A 21,189-nucleotide genomic window follows, 5' to 3' on the forward strand; every position below is an offset into this window, starting at 1 on the left:
GCATCCTCTTTCACAAGACACCTGGGACAAGCAGATGACATATTGATTTGTCCCTTTAAAATACAGCAGGAAGATACACCAGAAGAAGCTTTTCTGGAATTAGATGAACATGCACGTGCAAGGTACTGCAGTGAATACTGACTTAAACACAAGCCACTGTTTGCTTTCACCACCCCCAAGAGCAGAAACACATCTGACCAGCACAACCTGTACGGCAGAAGACACAAATAATTTCCTTATTGAGGATAATGAGTCCTATAACACAAGATACAAATTTTTTTAAGGTAAGTCTATGTAAATCATAAAAGTGCACACATTCTTCAGACGCATCACTTCAGGAAGAAAACTGTCTAAACACTAATAATTAACCTGTCAAGTTCCTTTTGTTGCACCCACGACACACACTGGGCACAGTATCAGAGCAGTCTGACCAAGACGCCGCAGGGATAGGCAGACTGGCATACCCATGTTGTCAAAGCCTTGAGCTCTAATGAATTAATAGTTTCTCCTGGTCAGAGATGGGCTGGACTCCCAGGGATGCTCCAATCCTGTAAGATTAAGGCCCAATAGCCAAAAGCCTAAAGAAATAAGTTCTCTGTAAGCACGTAGGAACCAGAAAGGAAGAAGAGCCATAAAGAGTAAATTGGCCTACTTTTGTCTGTCTTAGCATGTTTAAAAGTATGTATTCAAATTACCATGGGCAGCAGTCCCAGGGTCTTTCTTGTTAAAATTACAAACTATAAACTATTGTCTAGCAAATTACTAAGACAGATACAGATTTCAAAAGGTTGCTATTACAACTCTTAGCTAAAAATCTCTTATTTTAGGTTTGCCTGAAAGCTGAGCTCTGAAAAAATTTAATCTCGACTTCTATTCCACTTCTTTTTTTCCTATCATTTCCAGCTTCATCTACTTAAAGAAACAGCTTAAACCCCAATAATCTTAAACACCATACACACAACCCCTGAAAAAGCAAGTTGAAACCAGCATATCTAGACCATGTGATTTCTTTGATGCCTGGTTCCTCTCTTACCATTTGGTCAGCCATACTGCATCCCTAGTTTTCTTCAGGACTATTACCTTAGAAGTACAAAACCTGTATTATCTCCCATGATATCCTGATTCTGGGTATGTTAAACTTAAGTTTTCAGATTATTTTAATAAAATGACATGACTGCTTTCCAAACAATCACCAGCTGTCATTTAAGCTTGGAAAACTGTATTTATAGATAAGTGCTTGCCTCTTAGTTGCCTCCTCAAGGACTTCACTTGGACTGAAGAATACCTACCATTTTGGATTTTCTTTCTAGAACAAGGTCGTACTTAGATCGAGCACCTCACACACTGCCCCCAGCCCAATGTGCCACTTGTGCACCAGCCCCTCTGCACACGCACTAGTGGTGCATTCGCTCTCGCCCACAATTGAGAGGAAATCTGCTCTGACCTTCTGTCACACAAAAAACAAACGAGAAATAGCTAGGGAGTGAAAGATCAATTAGCAGTGTGCAGCTCGGCCACCTCCAACTTCGCTCATTAGTTATTCTTCCTGCCACAAACGCCAATGATGTCTAACAGCTTGTCGGGAACCGTGTCTTGGCCACTGCTGATTAGGCTGTACAGAAACAATAAAACTGACATAATGAAGCACATTACATTATGAGCCTTTTTTTTTTTTTAACGGCAGCAAACTTGTCTGCATTCTACTCTGATTATTTTTTTGTCTCTAATCATTTAACTCAGGACCCCCCTCCATTTCTGCGGTACAAAGCAGACACATTTGTTAGTGTACACCTATCAGGGAAGGCTCTCAACAGGCTACCATCAGACGACTGTGCCTATTATCCCTGGCACAACAGGATCAGAGGGGTTTACTGCAATTCTTCAGGTGGAGAGGAACAGACCACCTCTGCCTCCGCTTTACCTGCATGCCTTACCTGAGCAAAGCCAATTCCCACTAACTCCCTTCTCCCGCAAGCACACAGCCCAGCAACAGCTATTAAGAGTTTTCAGGAGTAGGAATAATTTCTTCTGTATCTTCACAAATTTGAGAACCTTGGTTTCTGATCTGTGAGCAGAGACACAGTAGAGGATGAAAAGCTGACAGAGGGCTAAAGAGGAAACTGTTCTCAGTTCCTCTCAACACTTCCTATCAAATGGGATGTGAAAGCAGGCTGTCGCAGGATTCTTTCTTTTCTCTCCTTGGGATGCTCTCAAATTTTTTGTGATGAGAAGAAGCCCACAGGACTGTCAGAGTGTACCACTGTGTCCCGCAAGGCACTACCTGACCCTATCCCTCTCTGTGCATCCTGAGCTAGGGCAGGTACTTGCTTCAGCTTGCCTATTGTTACAAGAAGGAATCCATTTATGTGCTTGCTGTTAAGTTCCACATCGTTACACAAAGAATAATTTGCAAAATATAATATTGAAACACACATGGAATTTAATATTAATTAATAATCATTTCTACCAGACTGTTCTGACCAGATTGTGTCAAAAAGATTAAATGCTGAACAGCTGACTTTGATATATCACACTGAATTATACCCCCAAAAAATTTACTTCGATGACTATTTCAAAATAGGTTAAACAAGGTTAGTTATTTAGATTGAAAACTAGCTGAAAACCTGTAAAACAGAGGACTGAAAGGATCACCTAGTTCTGAGTTGAAGACTAATGCAATCAAGCCAAAATTCTTCCAAAGTTATCTTGAATCTTGCCTTTAAAACTGCAAAGGGATACAATGAACAGCAACGTGCCGGAATTGGAAATACAAATGGGAGGCCAGAACACAAGCTTCAACAATACTAGCCTTCCTATGACAGACATCCTGTCCCCTTAGATATCTCAGTACTTTACATCATACCTTACCCATTAAGTATAACTAACAAACCCTGAAGTACTTGAGCTGTCTGTCAGCTGGAGGCACATTCATAACATCTGCAAGGGATGCTAAATTAGGCTGAGATGATTGTCGTTCAAGGTAAAAAAATACAAGCGGGTTTAGAGTTAAAAGAAACATGGACAAAATACAACAGCAATATTGCTGCAGAGAGAAGTTGAGAGAAATACTATCTGGAATAACGATAAACCATAAGAAGAGAGAAACTTGGAAAAAAATAACACCTGGACTGCAGAGGATGGAAAGCTTGACTTTGGTTTGTGGCACGACCTCGCAGTCAAGAGAAGAAAATTTCAGCCTGGGGTAAAGAGCTACAGTCTAAAAAAATCCAGTCCTATGAAGACTGCTGGGGTGTCTAGGAAGGGTTTCATGTGAAATAATGTCACGTGTATTTCTGTCATTATCAGCAAGATACTAAACCTGAATCCACGACAACCTTTACTTGAATAACTACATTCCCGTTTTGGTAATGTATCTTGCACACCAGAATACTGTATTATTCTGTACCTCCTGCCCCGAGGGGCTGGCTAATATCACCATATGTTGGTGAAAAAATACCATGCACTACCCCCAGACATTTTCATTTCAACAGGGGAAAAAAGCAATTTCTGTACATGTAAGTGCAGGAAGCACCGTGGATTCCTTTACAAAGAGAAGCACATCATAGATCTAAGATAGTGTTCTTGACAACTTAAGTTGTGATTTTGCTTTTCTAATTTCAGATGCAAAATAATTTGTCCTTTTTGACAAGTAAAATTAATAGCAATAGGACACAACTATCACTAAAATGAAAGCAACCAGCTGAGATGGTGGTCACCAGAAAGGATAACAGGGATGGATTATGATTAGTGTCTGAATAATGTTTAGCCCTGAGAGCAGAACAAATAATTTTATGCAGTTCCCTCTCTTCTGGAAAGAGAATTTTTTTTTGTTTTGTTTTTAATTATATACATCAGGAGAGAAAGGTCAAGCTTGAGGTCAATTGCTATTCTGGTAAAAGAACATTCATAGCAGCTGCAGGATTGTCCTTTATGTATTAATAAGGTAAAATGTGATCATACAAATAATCTGTAAACATAATTTATTCAAATTTTCCATTTATTTTGTTGTATTTCATGACCAAACACAAGTACCCCCTCTGCTTCCTAGGACATTCAGAGCCAGCCTCTGGAAATGCTATTTTCTATTGATATACACAGCTATATATTCAGCTGTTACTTGCAAAGCCAATAATGTTTCTTATAGCAACTTCCTTTATATCTACCTTTTTGCAAAACAGCAGTGTCAGTTTTACTAACTCTCTCTCAATTCCAGTTCTCTCAGATTACTTAATTTACATGGGGGAAATGGAAAAAAAACTAGAGTGACAAATTTCAATATAGAACTGACAGGTTTTTAAGAGAAGCGGGATTTGGGCTAGAGCTCTAGAGCCCCAAACTGAAACACAACAGATTGCAGCCCTGAACTCTGGCTCAGAAACAAAGACCCAGGAGGCAGAGCCACCACGCTGCCTCCAGTGCTGCCAACACGAGCTTGGTGAGGAGATGCCGCTCTGTCTGTCAACGATTTACATAAAGAAAATACAATGAGAAAATAACAACAGATTCCTGTACCACATCTACATAAGTGATTTAAATACCCAGGCAAGTGACGCCACTGCAGGGTTCACTCCAGCAAGTCAGCGTAGGGCAGCACTTGAACAGGAAAACCACAGTGCACTTGCAGTGCATGTGTGCAAGCGCACTAAACAGCTCCTACTTCTTATTCAACACCCCAAAGCCATTTTAGCCTGCTTGTTGAAAATCCACTTGTGAAAAAGGTATTTTTAGAAACTAATTGGGTAAAGGGTCAAACTTCAACTAGTTGAGAGAATGAAAATGGCCAAAACCTCTTCCAGTCCAACCCCAAAATGGGGAGCAGCTTTCCTATTCCTGAACTCATTTGAGGAGGGTATACTGCAAGATGGCACACTACAGAGGATCAGTTAAGACCAATCCATAATGAGCTGTTTACCCATGAGGAACAAATCTACTCATGCATTCCAACCATCACCTTGAATGGGTGTGAGAGGGGAACAGACAACGCATGGCTGTGAGCCCCATGGAGCTGGCAGGGCGACCCCACTAGCAAACCGACCACTATCAGAGGCTACGTCTGATGGATATGAAGGATATGTCTCCTTCAGCAAGACAGATACCCAGCATGTCAAGAACAGAAAGAAGATGAAAAATATTGATAAAAACCCACATAGGGAACAATCTAATTGCTAGCTATCGCATTTGGGGATTTAGCGAACTACAGCATCTGTTTGCTTTAGTGAAAAACCAAAGCCAGGCATGTAACAGGAACACACTCTTTACCACATACATTCAATTCCAAATGTAAAAAACACACCAAAATATTTTAAATGACTGCATACTTCAATTATTTGCTAAAAATAATTTGTTTTTCCATACTGATGCACAAAAACATTTTATTCACTCATGTTGTCCTTTTTACCGATCCAAATTCATTAGCAACCATGCAGTTACGTTCAAATAACATTCTGCTGGGAGCTTTCAATCTGAAAATGCTGTTTCTTGCTTCTATCGGTTTAAAAACATTTTACTTTGTTTCATTAGCTTGAACAGCCATAAGCCCAAAGGAATAGAGGAAAAATATGAACATGCTGTTCAGCACTAGAGAGTACGGAAGAAGGGATACATTTCATTTACATTTACACATAAATGAAAAATATTTTTTTATTCAAATTAGGCTGCATTAGTCTTGGTTAGTGGCGATTAACTGTTCATGAGATGCATACTAACTCATGACTCCAATAATAATGATCCTTGAGTGTCTTTCCCCTATTTTGAAATCATGCAAGCTTAAAAATGTCTGCTTCTAAACAGAAGGTTTAGACCTTTTGATACGAAACTTCATCAGTAAATAAATATCTTTTCCACTCTGGAATTCATAGTGCTATTGCAATTTAGATTTTAATTGTGTGAAATTCAGTAAAAAAACAACACTGGTATTTATTCAGAAGAGAACCATTCTAAGCAAGCACTTGAAGAAAATCCTTTGGTTTGCTGCTTAATTTACTCTACATTTAGAGGAACATTCTGTAAAAAAAATGCTTTTCTGAAAATTTACCTCTTCTAGGTATCTTCAAAAATAGTAAGATGGCTCAATCAACTTCAGTCTTAATGTAATGTGTTGACTTCTTAAAAGTTAATGTACTATGTTATTCTAAATCACGTTTCTTTTGACAACATGGACCACGTACTGTTGGCTGTCTAGAGCTGAAGATGCTGCTGGACATGTACTTCCCTTTCCTCTACCCAGTCTCTTCCCAATGCACTTCCATTAAGTCTCAAAATAAATCAGAAGTGTCACAGCAATATTTCAGGTAATATTAATAGAGAAAAAAAGACCCCAAATCTTATGTCTAGTTTCATATCTAAACCTTACGTCTATGCACAAGAGCTTAGATTCAGTCAGATATAGTTGAATACTGAGCAACTACAAATACATTTGTCAAAATTCATGTTTGTACATGGTGTCCTTGACTTTATCTGTACACCTTTTTTCTTCTTGTTCAATTTACAAAGTTGAACAATCTGCTTATCTACAAGGCACACAATAATCACTCTAGACATTTGTCAAGCTCTAAGTTATATGGCATCTTTGTGGCTCATCTGGATAACAAAGAAAATAAAGCAGTTGCCCTTCTATCCATCTCCAAGACACACATAGAGTCAATGTTCCTCTGTTCAATTGTTCTAGACTCCTGCTAGAACAGTGTGCACAGTGACATTTTATTCTCTGCTGTATAATAAGACGTGACAGAGAGAAAAGTTTACCTGCAGTGTCACAATGTCTTGACGAGTGAAAGGTTCATCTGTCAAAAGATCCTTGTAACTCTTTGGCTTTATGTTCAGCTGCTCCACTGCCTAATAGTGAGGCAAAATACATAGATATTAAAAATTGGATTCTAATGTGTAAATATTACAAGTAAACATGTGATACCACTAAAACCTTAAAGTACAAATTATAAAGAAAGCAATTTCACCTTTCATTCTCAACTAGCTGCAATATTTTCACTGTGTGCTTTAGCAGATGAAAAGCTTTTGCCTTTCACCCCTATAAAACTCAACAGTTTTGTGTGGTTTGTTCTTTAAACAGAAAAAACCTTACAGTCTCCATTCCATAGTAATCCATATCATTTTAACCAAAGTTACCATAAAAGTACTGCCAAATTAAAAAAATCTTCCTTACAGTTTTCCAAGTTAAGTGTTCTACAGATGGTATAAGACAGGCAGCTTTCACGAGGGTCCGTATCAGCCACTGCCAGCAACCCTCAGGGAGATGAGATATCTCAGGCCAGCTCATACAACAGCATAGCTGTGTTAGCCTCTCACACTCCGTCAACGCAAGTGCTGCACCTCGCCTGCAGCGACACTTCTGTTCGCCTGAGAAAATTTAATGATGCTCAACAAAGCAGCAGTGTGTTATTTCATAGTGAGAACCAATGCGGAATAAAAGCTTTGTCATTACAAACGAATTCATAACACTGAGAGACGACTATGGAGGTCTACCTGCAAAAAGACTGAATCTGTCTTATTCACCCAAATGTTCTCTGTTCCCCTCAGATGAAAGTGGTAATATTTTTCTAGTGCCTTCAGCAGTCTGTAAATTAACTTTGTGTTTATAACAAACTGGTAAGTGCTATGGCTTCAAGTGGTAAACCACATGAAAAACAGACCCTCTTGTCACGACTTGTTTAGGACACCTGACATTATAAACCATAGCAAACTGAGCAATAGTTTCACAACATTAACAAGCATTTAACAAAGACCACCGTTAAACTCATTCTTGCCTTTCAACTATAGCAATCAAAGCATCATGAAGGAACAGAAAATACTTTCTATTTTAACCTAATCTTGACTGCTCTCTCGGGTGGAATTAAGACAACTCAATTATAACAGAGCAGGTTTCCAAAATCATGATGAATCCTGCCTTTTCCCTGACTGTAATGGTTTCAGCTTGTTCCTCACTCAGTATCTGGAAGTCCTACTGGAACTTTCCATCAACAGATTTCAAAAACCAGATGTTTCAGCATTCAGCCTTTCTACAACGCTGGATATGGATCCATTAACTGAAGGATTTATTTGCTACTGAAAAAGAAATAAATCTTGCTTCTACAGTAAGGATTATGCAAACAAGTCACAACTAAAACTCCACCTGGGTCTACACAAAGGCTCACAAAACAGAAAGGAAAATGCAGTTCCAATGTGCATGAAGGCATTCTCTCTGCTCTTTCCCCACCTTCAGTTAAAGTAATCCTTTTTTATTCACTGATATGAAAAGAAGTGAGGCAATTTGTGTTTTGGTGACAACTATCAAAAAGACAACAGCAGAAGATTTGTCTCTTAATTCAACTGAGGAGCACAAAAAACCTACTCATTTTGGTCTACAAGATTTAGTGCATGTAGATTAACCTACGAAAAGATTTTTAAAATATATTTTAAAGGGTTATTTTAATAATATTTTAAATAAATATATTCTAGGGTTATTCATATTTGAAGATGAATGTTGGACAGCAATTTGTTAAAGTCAGTTAACCTCCCTGTACATTAAGTAAGAAGGACCTGGGATAATGGTTGACTGAACATGAGCCAGCAGTGTGCCCAGGTGGCCAAGAAGGCCAATGGCATCTTGGCTTGTATCAGAAACGGCATGACCAGCAGGTCCAGGGAGGTTATTCTCCCTCTGTACTCAGCCCTGGTGAGACCGCACCTTGAGTACTGTGTTCAGTTCTGGGCCCCTCACCACATGAAGGATGTTGAGGCTCTGGAGCGTGTCCAGATAAGAGCAACGAAGCCGGTGAGGGGGCTGGAGAACAAGTCTAATGAGGAGCGGCTGAGAGAGCTGGAGTTGTTTAGCCTGGAGAAGAGGAGGCTGAGGGGAGACCTTATTACTCTCTACAACTATCTGAACGGAGGTTGTGGAGAGGAGGGAGCTGGCCTCTTCTCCCAAGTGACAGGGGACAGGACAAGCAGGAATGGCCTCAAGCTCTGCCAGGGGAGGTTCAGGCTGGATATCAGAAAAAAAATTTCATGGAAAGAGTCATCAGGCACTGGAACAGGCTGCCCAGGGAGGTGGTCGAGTCACCTTCCCTGGAGGTGTTTAAGGAACGGGTGGATGAAGTGCTTAGGGGCATGGTTTAGGGAGTGTTAGGAATGGTTGGACTCGATGATCCGGTGGATCTTTTCCAACTTGGTGATTCTATGATTCTATGATTAATTTCTCTGGCTGTAGAACAAGAATAAAACATACATACCATTTCAAAGCACTTTGTGATCTTGAGTGAAATGCACCAACTATCCAATATTAATAACGAAAAGCAACATAGAACCTACCTCATAGGCAAACACATTTCCAGTTGTCTTGATGGCCACAATATGCGAGTTGTTGGTGAATACAGTAAACAGCACCGGACAGTGGTATTTACCTGAAGGAGGGAAAAGAGTTTTAATTTGGTTTGAAGTCCCCGCAACTGCTTTGAAATAGCTGATTTCTATTACCTCCGTAAAGGATACTTGCATCAATTTTTAATATAAAGTGTAACTTCAGTCTGTATTTAATGGTGGTTCAACTAGGCTTTGAGTCTTTGGTGCCAAACAGAAAAAGTAACACGTAAGAGAATTATAAAGCAAGCAACAAAAACACAGTTTTGAAATCTACTGCCCTCAATCCCCCAACACACAATTTTGTCCAACTTACCCAATATCTGCAAAGTACGATGATATAATTGTTATTGTTGTAATCAAAGCTCTACTGAGAGCATGAGCCTGTACCTTGTACCATGCCCAGCACTCTTGTGTTCACTGTTGTTCCCAAGAATAAAAAGTTTAACTTATATACAACAAAAAACTTCACAGCAGCTGTTGTGCTTTTAGGAGACGAGAGCATTTGGTATTCCAATGCGGCCAGCAGAATGCCATTAAATCTGAACACGTTATTCAATAAGGAACCCAGTTTCTGCTCTAATCAAGGTGTGAATTTTCCCAGGAGGGTCAGCATAAATATTAAGTGTGTCAACAACAAGCAAACTGATGGAATGCAAGGAAAAAGAAAAATGTCTGAGTAATCTCAGGAGAAAGCAATTAGAAGAAGGTTATTAATACTTGATCAGTTTGTTAGACCCAGGGGTTCGGGTGAGATTTTTAAAATAAGCTGAGCCTATTTGGTTTTTTTTCTCCCTAATTATCATCTGAAAATCAGACCCAGCAGGGAGACCAGAACCTGCAGAAAAAGGAGAGGCAGGCACCCAACGAGTATCTACCAATGGAGGGAGCAGCCAGAGGAAGCACACCAGCCTCCAGCACACAGACACAAGGACAGGCAGTGCTCCTGTCAATGACACTGGAGCTGACGGAAAGCCATTAGCACAAGGGGCAGAAATCCAGGAGAAAGGTAAGAAGGAGATTCTAGAAGTGGCCCAACTAATGGATACAGAAACACACTAGTAAAATGTGAGGCCTCGCTCCAGCTCCTTCAAAAGGAGCAAATCACCATGTTCTCACTGCTGACAAAAGCAGAGCTGCTGAGGACACACAGTTGTCGATCAGGATAGAAGGGACTCGGCTAAGGAGGGATCATCACGGGGAAGAAACTGCAATATGCAACAATCTTTTTTATTGTACAGGTGTGAACAGAGAGGGTTCTACATACACACTTTTCTACATGTTAAGATTTAAAGAAAAGTTTGCTGATAGACAGAAATACAGCACTTTATTCTTCCTCTTTTGTTGCGTCTTGATCTATTAATGACACAGAATATACCTTTTGAAGGAAAAGGCTTCTGAGATCTCATGGCTGCCACCATTCCAGCATTACAAGCTGGACTTCTTTAAGGAAAGCACAATATTGCAATAGCTTTCAAAAACCCTAGCCACAGCAACTATCGATCATTTTTTAACAGCCTGCTCTTGAGATAGATGGAACACAAAACCCAGAAGAAATCCATCAGCTAGAGAAAAGACCTGGTAGTATATGGACTGTTAGTAAGATAAGGAGACAGACACTCCACAATTTTATTCCCACCTAATTCTTGCTACTCTCCTTTCAAATAAACCACTATCTGCCTTGTAAAAGATTAACTCATCTCCACTATTCTCTCTTATTCCTAGCATCCTCTCTTAGATGGCAGATTTTATATCTTTAACCCTGCAGAAATAAAACTCAAGACTGATTTCTTGTGTGCTGCTATTCATAAAACCCCACATATTCATTTAAATTTAATTCATTTTATAAACAAAAAGTTGCTCAAAACCAAGTGAACAGCAAATAATGTCACAGGTAATCTGGGAAAAAAGTAATGTACTACAGAAATTCAGCCTTTACTGAAAACTTTCCCTACAGTAAATAGTACTTTAGTGCAGCAGTAGCTATAGTGAAGTGAAATCGCTGAACAACTTGCAGTTGCCTGGTGTAAAGAAACACAGAAATGGAACTTCAAAGGTAAACACGCCACTCACAAGAAGTAGTTATTCTACTTGAAAAATAACAACCATGATAGAAAACACAAACTACATAACTTTACCATGAGTAGAACAAACTAGGATGTATCAGAGCACTCATTAAGAAAAAAAAAAAACACAACACAGAAAATAACTGTACTTACCTTCACTGTTTCTAGCAAAATTCAGCTTTATAAGTGATTTGGCATCTAGTTTCTAAAGAAAATGAAACATCAAAAATATTAATCACAACAGAATATAACTGTGGAAATAAAAGGAAACTGTAATGTCAAAGATGGGATTTGGTTCATAATTTATTAATAATATACTGAAGTTGTCTGAATCATCAGAACCATGTGAATGTAAGTCACAGACAGCCCACAAAGCCAAGGCTCACTGAGCCTGAGAACCGGGATCGGGTTTATTTACAGTGCTGTGGTTTGACACAGCAGAGTGCTACCCAGAGTGAACAAGCTTGAAAAGTCCTGCAACTCTGGCTTTGCACAAACTGAGATGGGAGTCTGCATGCAAAGGGAAGGGATCTCGGATGAAAGTCATAAAGCCAGCGAATCATTTCAGCAATCAAGCTCGCTACCTTTCCTGAAATAACTGTAATTCTTCTCCTGCTTAAGAATATGTGCAGCAGAGCCCACATGATAACTAGCAATAATGAAGAGAAGCAGAGGCCTAAGTCCTTCAGAGAGGTGCTTGGGGACATGAAAGGAGTCCCAGGAGGGATCTTTAGCTGCTTAATCCCCAGGTAACAACTACATGGAAGAAGGAACCGAGATGACAGCCGAGGCTAGGTAATGTTCTTCGACTGGAGAGGACACTGCAAGCTAAGCTAGCTCTTGCTCTCCTGCACTTCATCAAAGAATGCCTACAGTATTCTTCTGCTGCCCTCTCTCCAGTGGGGCTTTCTGACGGTGGAAGGGAAGAGTTATCAGGCTGGCATACACTTCCCGCAGCCTTCCCTAAACCACAGAAGCTGCAAGCACACCCAAAATAACAGGGAGCCTTCAGTAACAGGACGGGGCAGACCCATGCATGTCAGGCACTTCCCAGGGTCAATATGCTATCTGGCACATTGCTGGCACGACTGGGCACACCACGACTGGAACAGGCAAGTACCGCGTGACTGGGGCACCCAGCTGGAGACAATATCCAGCCCAGCAAACTGCAAGACTGAGCCATTTTCTTGGACAGATGAAAGAATCGGAGGGTTTGTTGTTTTCTACCAGCTGTCAGAGACAGCTTCACTGCCAAATTCATCCTTAAAAGCACACACAGCACAAGCATTTCTAAAGAAACAATTGGCTCCCTTCTCAAAACACACACCTGAACAGATTAGGGAGGTTTTTATAACCTAGACAGCTCTCTGACACTTCTAGTTCAATCATTATGGCAAAGAGTAATAACAAGATCATGTGAAACTAAGTCAACGGGCTTCTTCTCCTCATCAAAGTCCATATTCTTGGTTTGGAGGGTACACATTATGACTCATTCGTTTATAAGAAGGCTCTTCCCACCCAAACTGTTTTCAGCCAACCGGCAGGCTTATTTGCTGCCTGGAAAGTACCCCTCTCTAATTTATTAGGAAGAAGAGCAATAAGGGCTAGTAGGAGTAAGATGGGAAGGGAAGGAAAAGACCAGGTTAGGTTATATTTATTTTGGTAACAAAACACCAGTGCTGTTGTTTTTCTTTATTAAGTGGATTCTCAAAAAAAACCTCCAAAACCTCAATATCTGCACACTGCTGAGGTACAAAGACAGACAGGAAAGGCAATGGCAGCTTCTGAAACAACTAATCTAATGTGGAGCTTTATTCATTTATTTATCTTCTTACTAGAACAAAATTGTCTAAGAAGTAGCAGGGGAACAGCAGAGCTGCCAAAATGAACATATGATCCTGGACAGATCTGCTTAAGCTAAACAACTTATTAAAACAAAGCAGCATCCATCTGTGCACATGTTGAGCAACAGCCCAAAAATTATGTTCCAGAAAAGCTTCTTTAGAAATATGACCGCTGGAAACACTGATAATTTGAAGGAAGGCTTTTAAATTATCCTCCTGGCAGACCTAAACTATCCCCAAAACATACGTGCAGATCATCTTTGAACAAAAATGACAACAGTTCCCAAAGAAACAGTTTATCATGACTGAAGATTCAGATTCATACCTTGACAGAAATTTAGAGGAAAAGACAGACTAAACTGATGCACAGACTTTAAAGTTAGCAAAAGCTGCAGCACACTCTTTCATCTTGTCAACATATGATGTATCATGGAAAGTGCTGCCAAGTCCTTGGACTTTCTCTGTACCCAGGGTATCTGTACCCAGGGTAATAGCATGGTATTTCAGGCCACATCTTTCCATAAGATGGAAAAAGTTTAGTTTTCAGCAACAGTTACGCATGGTGCATGAGCTGCTCCTGCTGGCATCTGTTTGCCACGGAGACCAGCGCTTACACAGTCTTTTATGTCAACAATAAACAAAAAAAATAGTGACTTTCATAAAGGAGTTGCAATGCATGCATTGCCTGGAGTCTTTTTCCAGGATGAGAACTCTGTATCAAAGTACTGTATGAACGTTTTACTGCCACAGACTGGCCTCCTGTCAAGCTTGTGCTGAAGAAGTGCCCTTGGCACATCAGCTCATGCCCTTCGGAGCAGCTCTGTGCTTCAGCTCTACTGGCAACAGCTTTGTGCCTGAGCACTCCCATGCCATATCACAAGGTAACCTCCTGCTGTTGGTAATGGGTGTTGTGTGGTGGATTCATGAAGAGATGGGTATAAACTGGAGAGGGGCAGATTCAGGCTAGACATAAGGAAGAATTTCTTCACCATGAAAGTGGTGAGGCACTGGCCCGGGTTGCCCAGGGAAGTTGTGGCTGTCCCATCCCTGGAGGTGTTCAAGGCCAGACTGGATGGGGCCTTGGGCAGCCTGGTCCAGTAGGAGGTGTCCCTGCCCATGGGAGAGGGGTGGAACTGGATGATCTTTAAGGTCCCTTCCAACACAAACTATTCTATGATTCTATGAAATGGACCGAGAGTTGAATATGAGAAAACATATTCAACCTAGGGGAATATAATGGGCAACACCTCAAAAATGTTTTCAGAGGTTGATTAACATGTCTAACGCACAGAAAGACAAGAGAGGATTTAGTGTTTTGTCAGAGGACATCTTTGGAGGACCGGAAGAGCACAACCAGGTGATGATCTGCTACAAAGGATTGCTGAGCTCTACAAATGCAGCTTAGTGCCCGAGACCAGGATGCAGCATCAGGCAACTGTGCAGGGAGCAGTTGCAGAGGAGGGAGTCCAGCACACACGCCAGGACTTCCAGCAAGACCAGTTTTGAAAAACCTACATGTTACACGGGAAGCTACTGGTATAATTTTTAATTCCTCTCAAGGTCTCCATTTCACATGAAAACAGGGTTATCTTGCGTGTGGTTGAACCTGCTTTTATTTATTCTCCATCAAAAGTCAAAGCTTTCCAAGCACCATCACACAGTTTGTTGCCATGGAAATGGCCATTATGCCACTAACAGGCATCAGTCTTCACAGGAAGAGACAGCAGAGCGAATGAGTCCTAAAATGAGTTAAAGTTCTTGTTTTCATGTATTTCTTATTACTAATAAAGCACAAGAGAGCTCAAATACTGCATACACAGCTCAATTCCCAAACCATTTCCAACCTGAGTTTTCCTAACACACACCTACCGTCCAGTTTCAGCCAATCTCCAGTGACGAAAAGCAAGGAAAAAACAATGTTTATTAAAAAATTTGATCTAATTAAAATTCTAAGTTCTTAATGAAAACAAAAGGCCACAAGCATGTGCCACTGCCCCTCGGCAGAAATGAGAGCTGCATATTCCCTTTGAAAAATATTTTGTGGAAGAACACTGGAAAGCAGATGCATTTCATGGCACATAGTGCCAGCTGCTTCACAGCACGGAAGGGCTAAAAAATCAAATCCCAAACTCGTGCAAGCCCTTTTCTCAGCTGACTCCTCACTTACAAGCACACTTCCACAAAGGCAACCAAGGCTACTTTTGGCCATGACCTACTTTCTTGCAGCAGCAAGAAGCTCCGCACGCTCTCATCTGTCAGCTGATAGCCCATGTTCCCGCAGGATCCCAAAGGGCAGCATCCTTTATTGATACCCGAAGCAGAGGTTATTACGTTGTGTAGGTTAGTGGGGCACTGTGGCAGCTAGCAGAAGAAGCACGCCGATTGTTTCGAATTAAATCATTCTCTGTCATCACTGTGCGTCTCGGGAAGATATGACCTACAATGCCCATGCATCAATTAGTGACACACTTTGAATCTCTTTGGTCTGTGGCTGCCTGTTCTTGTTAATGAGGCTCTGACCCTGTTGGATATGCATCAGCCTGGAAAGCAATCAGAACGGGCTCATCTGATTCTCTACCCACACATGGGTAGAGTTGCTGATGTGGGGCAAGAGTTGTATTCAGTAAACACAGACTTTCCCGCGCTATCAGCTGTAATTGAGTTAGCATTAAAACGTTCCACACTTGAGGATCGGACACCCTTCTAAATGGCCCCCGGCACGAACACACAATAATCCACTGAAGCTATTGCGGGGGAATAGTAACGTGTCACATCTCAACCGGTTGGCAACACAAAGAGAGAATCATCCAGTGCTGGCATAGCCATTTGGGAGGTTCTCGTCCCAGCAGAACAAGCAACACAGAGCTACCTCAAACAGAAGATCTACTGTTTAACTAGAGCTTTCATCTACAAAAGATCCTTCATTACCCACTCACAGACCCCTGTATTTCCATATTTAAGTTATAATTAAACTGACACCATATGGTCACCATAGCCTTGTCCAGAGAATCATAGAGATATGCTTGATAACACACATGGCTCACAGATACAAGCAATAATGTTGTGCTATCAAAGAGCATATTAACAGAAATTACCATGAGAAAGAGATGTGTAGATTACCATAGAAAAATATGTGCAAGATTAAACCTGCAGTCTTACTGCAGTCAGAATTCTATCAATCCACAGACTCACCAACAAACACAACAGCAAAAAGCATCAAAAAGCTACTCTCCAATTTTAGCAAAAAACAGGCAAGTAAGGATCTGTGGGAAACCTCATACTGCATCTCATTTAAGGCTGGAGCATTTCACAGCTGCCAGTTTTTCAACTGTCACAGCCACAAAATCCCAGCCAATGTGCACACTTCCACCAAAACATGGAAAAGGAAAAAAACAGACCATCTGTTCAGTCTGTAAAACCTAGATATAAATAATTTTTTGCTGTAATGGAAATAATGCATTAGAAATAATGCTAGATACATTTATCTGCCTGCATCCAGAACTGGCTTATTGGATAGAACACTGCCCATCACCACCACAGTCCCCATCAGCAAAGTGCAAAGAAGGCACCACAACTTGGCCAGTGACTCATGACACTGGAGGGCTTTAAACATCTCCCCTTTTGGTAAAGCACTTCAACAGTAAGCCTACGCAAACTTCACCATCTTTGCCCTCACTGTTTCCCAAAGATACAGGGAACTGAAAAATAAATCCCCCTTTTAGGACAGATAAAAGCCAATTCTCAGTGGTGCCTGGTGCACTACTGTAAAATACACAGAGAAAACTTTGGGAGAGAAACAACCATCCACGTGTCCCTCAGTAACAAAAGACAGTGGGAAAGTTTCAGAAAACCCAGAAAAAAGGAGTCACCTTCCAGGTCATCAGCCTCCATGGGACATTCAGTCCCTTGACCCGCTGTGTTTTCAGACGCACAAGTTTTGGGTCATTCCTCTAGGCAAGAATCATGTCCTCATATTTTTCTATCCAGCGTCTTTGGAAATTTATGGTTACTAGTCAAATATTAACTCATCTAGACTGTTGACTAATAATTTCAGAAGCAAATGAGGTGAGACGACACAGTTAAGTTGCTGCATATTGAAGAGCTCATTCCATTCAAAGTGGATTCTGGGCGTTTGAGCAGCAGTCAGTGTCTGCTGCTTCCAGACAAAATGCACCTCGAGAGATACTTAGTGATGATGGCTGCAACCACCCATGCCTGAACCACTGCTACAGGCCCCAGAAATACAGGCAGCAACGTTCAACTGGAAACAACAAAAAGGGAAAGGAAGAACCACTGTTCATCCTGGCTGACTCTTATTTATAAATGAGAATCTGCTTCAAGAGCAAATGTAACAAATTATGATACTCTGACTGTGTCTCAGCATACACAGACTGTTTTCTGCCCTATGCTATCGTGTAAGATATCAAAGTGTTTCAGGAAAAGATTAGAAAATATTCCCACTACTGTACCAGGCATTCTCCCAGCATTTACTGTGCATGATAGAGATGGATTCTGTTCAAATATAAATTAAACAGATGCGGAGAGAGACAACTGTGACAATTTAGAGTACAGAGAACATAAAGACAAGAAGAACATCTGACTGGAAAATACAAGTCTTGACAAGAAAATGTCAAGAAAGCATTAAATTTCTCTGTACCAAACATACAGCTGTAAACACTGACAAAGAGAAGCACGGTTTTGGCAAATACAAATGAGAGTAAGCTGATCAAACTCCAAATCTACAGGAGATATCTATCAGATGAAAAGCCATCAGAAGAACCTCTTGGTAGCCGTAGCAGGAAGAAGGCAAACACAGGTTCCAGAAAGAGGACGTAGTTTGCAAAGCAGAGTGCGAGAGCTGAAGACCTCAGAGTCTTCCAGTGTTCTGTTCCTGATCCTTTCACCCCTCTTTCTGCAACACTAACTACGCTGGATTTCTCTGAATCATTTTTCAACAACAAAGCTTCTCTTGGTTTTATTTCTGTAAGCTTTGTTCTCTGCTCCATAATAAGCTATTACTAACCCAGAACAAAACTGTATTCCCATCCGCCACAGAAACTTTTCTTACAAATAAACAGGAAAAAAACCTACCTCCCTCACTTCAAACATATGTGAAAAAATAAATTTAAGAAAGGGAGAAAAAGGAGCAACTGATATTTACACATCTGCAATATCTGAAGACTTCATTAAGTCGCATCAGACAAATTAAGAAATGCACTTTGAATTTAAAAGCTGAAGATGTACTGACTTCTTCTGACACGTATGGGAAAAACGTTTTCTAGAGAATTAAAATTCTCATTTAAACATCAGTTATACTACAGTTAAGTAGATCTGAAGTTACTGATCCATCTAGATTATCACTCAGTTCTAAAGGCCCAAGGAGAAAATGTAGCAGACTACTTGGATTTCAGGTACCATGCTCTGATGTTGAGGAACAAAACCCAACCCAACAATAAAAGGGAGATATGTCTCACTTCTGAATTTTTCTTCATAATGTCCTCCCATCTAGAGAGGGCTGCACAGCACTTTCCTCTTGGTATTTTATATCTAGACAAAGAATTAAAATGTTCAGAGTAAGCACAATCTCCTGGACATGCTAAGAATGGAGAAAACTTTTCAAGAGGAAGAAAAATGAAAAGTCACAAGGAAAATCTGATTCTCGCTGCCATCTTTAGAAGACTATCAAAATCCTAAGATAGCATTACCAGCACGTCACAGAAGGGTCCAGATGAGTGCTCTGGAAGTGCATTGCACTGAACATTATCTACAGCTATTACATTTTCCTGGCAATGCGTTCCAACAGCAGCTACTGCTGGGCTGGCATGAAAGAAGTCACCTTCAAACCACAGATCCTTGTCTGAGGACATCCATTATTTGCTACTCATTATCTAGAAATACACCTGGAACAACACAATTGATGCAGCAGTCTGCAGTAAATTACCCCACAGGTAATACGAGCAATGTTAAAAGCCATGGTCACCACTGATTTAGCCAATATGAGTCACATCCAACTTGAACTTGTCCTCTCTCCCATTTGGGCCAGAGATCTGTTCCGCACAACTCATCACTGGATGAGTTTTGTGCGTGATCTTGATCTCGACACCTCCAACTCAGCAACGTGTAAAGCTCATGCAACCCACATACATCCATTCCTGAAACCCACGTACAATCCATTCCTGAAACACACAGGCTCTGTGCTGATTAGTTGATAAGAGGTGAAGAGCAATTTGTAGTGAACTATAAAGCCTTGGCTGAAATTTAACCTGTACTGTAACACCTGTTCCTACAGTGCTCAATATTTCTCACACTCCGGATGTGCCGCAGCTTCTTTATTCAGAATATTGCAAAAGAAGAAAAAAATACCTGAGCCCTCTTTCTCCTTATGTTCAGTTCTAAAGAAACAATTATCAGCGCTTTCTATTTTGGTATCTGTGCTTTCAAAACATGCACATGGTAAAAACACTTCTATGTTTCAGGAAGTTTCACCTTTGCTCTAATTTCTGCATCCTTTTCAGGCAGGATTTCCCTTATTTAGAGAGCCAAAGACTTTTTTTAGTGCATAAAAAAAAGTGCTGTAAGGTTGTCTGTTCATTTTTAAAGTGGGATTAACTACATTCAGCAGTAGAAATTAACCTACTCCACATCCTCTCCATGAACCCAGTCAGCAAGCTCCTCTTACCTCAAAACCAATAACTGATTTCTATGAAACTGACTGAAATCTAGTTGATCAAGCTGAAAAGAAACCAAGCATCGTCCTACAACCTTATTTCAAACAAATAATTAAAACACACAGGGCTGACGTCACTGGGTGAGCGGTGCCAGAGCACAGAGGTATCTGCAGCAGGCTCTGCCATGGCTGCAGGGCATGGCAGGTACAAGATGCGAATCTCTGGGTGCTTCCACAGCGGGGATCAGACGGGCATATTGCAAGAGGCAGGCACCTGCACCACCGCAGTTCTTTGATCGTATAAGTCATAATCTCACCTCAAACCATTTTTATTTGGTAAATACAGGATTAATAGTGTGGGAGAACAATAACAAATATTTACCTTGTACACAGCATAAAACTTTGCGTATAGCTCTTTCTTTTAAGGAGGCAGATGTCCTACTGGGAAAAGCCAGAGATTTTCAGCCTTCCAATTCCAAAGTTAGTCCTCATTTTCCATGTCAGCGGCTCTGCTTTTTACTGCTTTTTTATATAGCCCTGACTCCTTTTTACAGTTCTCTTCAGAGGCAGCCCAAGCAAAAGGCTTTCCTAACCCTAAAAAAAGCCCTCAGAATTCTCCCATTTAACCTAATAAGAAGCTAAAACCTTGTTAACACTTAAGAGATAGTTCTGTTGGGCCGGTAGATCTAGGTTCCAGCCTTGCACGAGACAGGGCATGACCCAAATGGTGCCCTGTCACATTCACAGAAACATGACCCCTGATCTCATACATCCACCATGCAGCATCTCAACCTGACTCTTAGGCATGTGCCAAGCCCAAGCTAAATTAATTCGACTGAATTCTGTTTGCCCTTCAAGACATATATATGGAACAACTGCACAGCTGCATGCAGCCCTTAACATGAGGATTGCTTCTCTGGGTTATGCAGGGTCAGCAGACACGGGGACTGTATTTTGCTCTGAGCAGTGCAGGATTACACGTAGGCGAGCCCTGTGAATGAGTTTAAAAGCAGATTCACTTCAAACAGTTACAAAATTGACTTTGGACCTAAAGCCTTAGAAGCAAACACCAGAGATGAACTGACTTTCAACTCTCCAGATAAACTGAATTCTCACAGAAAAGGGGCAACAAGGGAAAAAGACCACAGCTACTTCTAAAAAGGAAAGAGAGGGATCTGCTGAAGTAAAGCCACAACAGTCTGGCCGGTCCACATGCAGTCAGAATGTCACTGAACCGGAATGGAAAACTGGGCATTTACCT

The 21,189-nt window shown here is 40.9% G+C and overlaps 1 protein-coding gene across 1 annotated transcript in view; it reads right to left on the reverse strand.

The window, feature by feature from the left end:
• Positions 1 to 21,189, reverse strand: part of PPIL2 (peptidylprolyl isomerase like 2) — a 72,006-nt gene that overhangs the window by 43,905 nt on the left and 6,912 nt on the right. Inside the window, exons 6-8 of the mRNA XM_054082609.1 lie at positions 11,571 to 11,622; positions 9,304 to 9,395; positions 6,745 to 6,834 (exon numbers count right to left, since the gene is read on the reverse strand). Of these exons, the coding sequence (XP_053938584.1) occupies positions 6,745 to 6,834; positions 9,304 to 9,395; positions 11,571 to 11,622 (234 nt within the window). The remainder of the gene's footprint in view (positions 1 to 6,744; positions 6,835 to 9,303; positions 9,396 to 11,570; positions 11,623 to 21,189) is intronic.

Source organism: Cuculus canorus, chromosome 17, assembly GCF_017976375.1.
Source record: "Cuculus canorus isolate bCucCan1 chromosome 17, bCucCan1.pri, whole genome shotgun sequence".
NCBI classification, from domain to species: domain Eukaryota; kingdom Metazoa; phylum Chordata; class Aves; order Cuculiformes; family Cuculidae; genus Cuculus; species Cuculus canorus.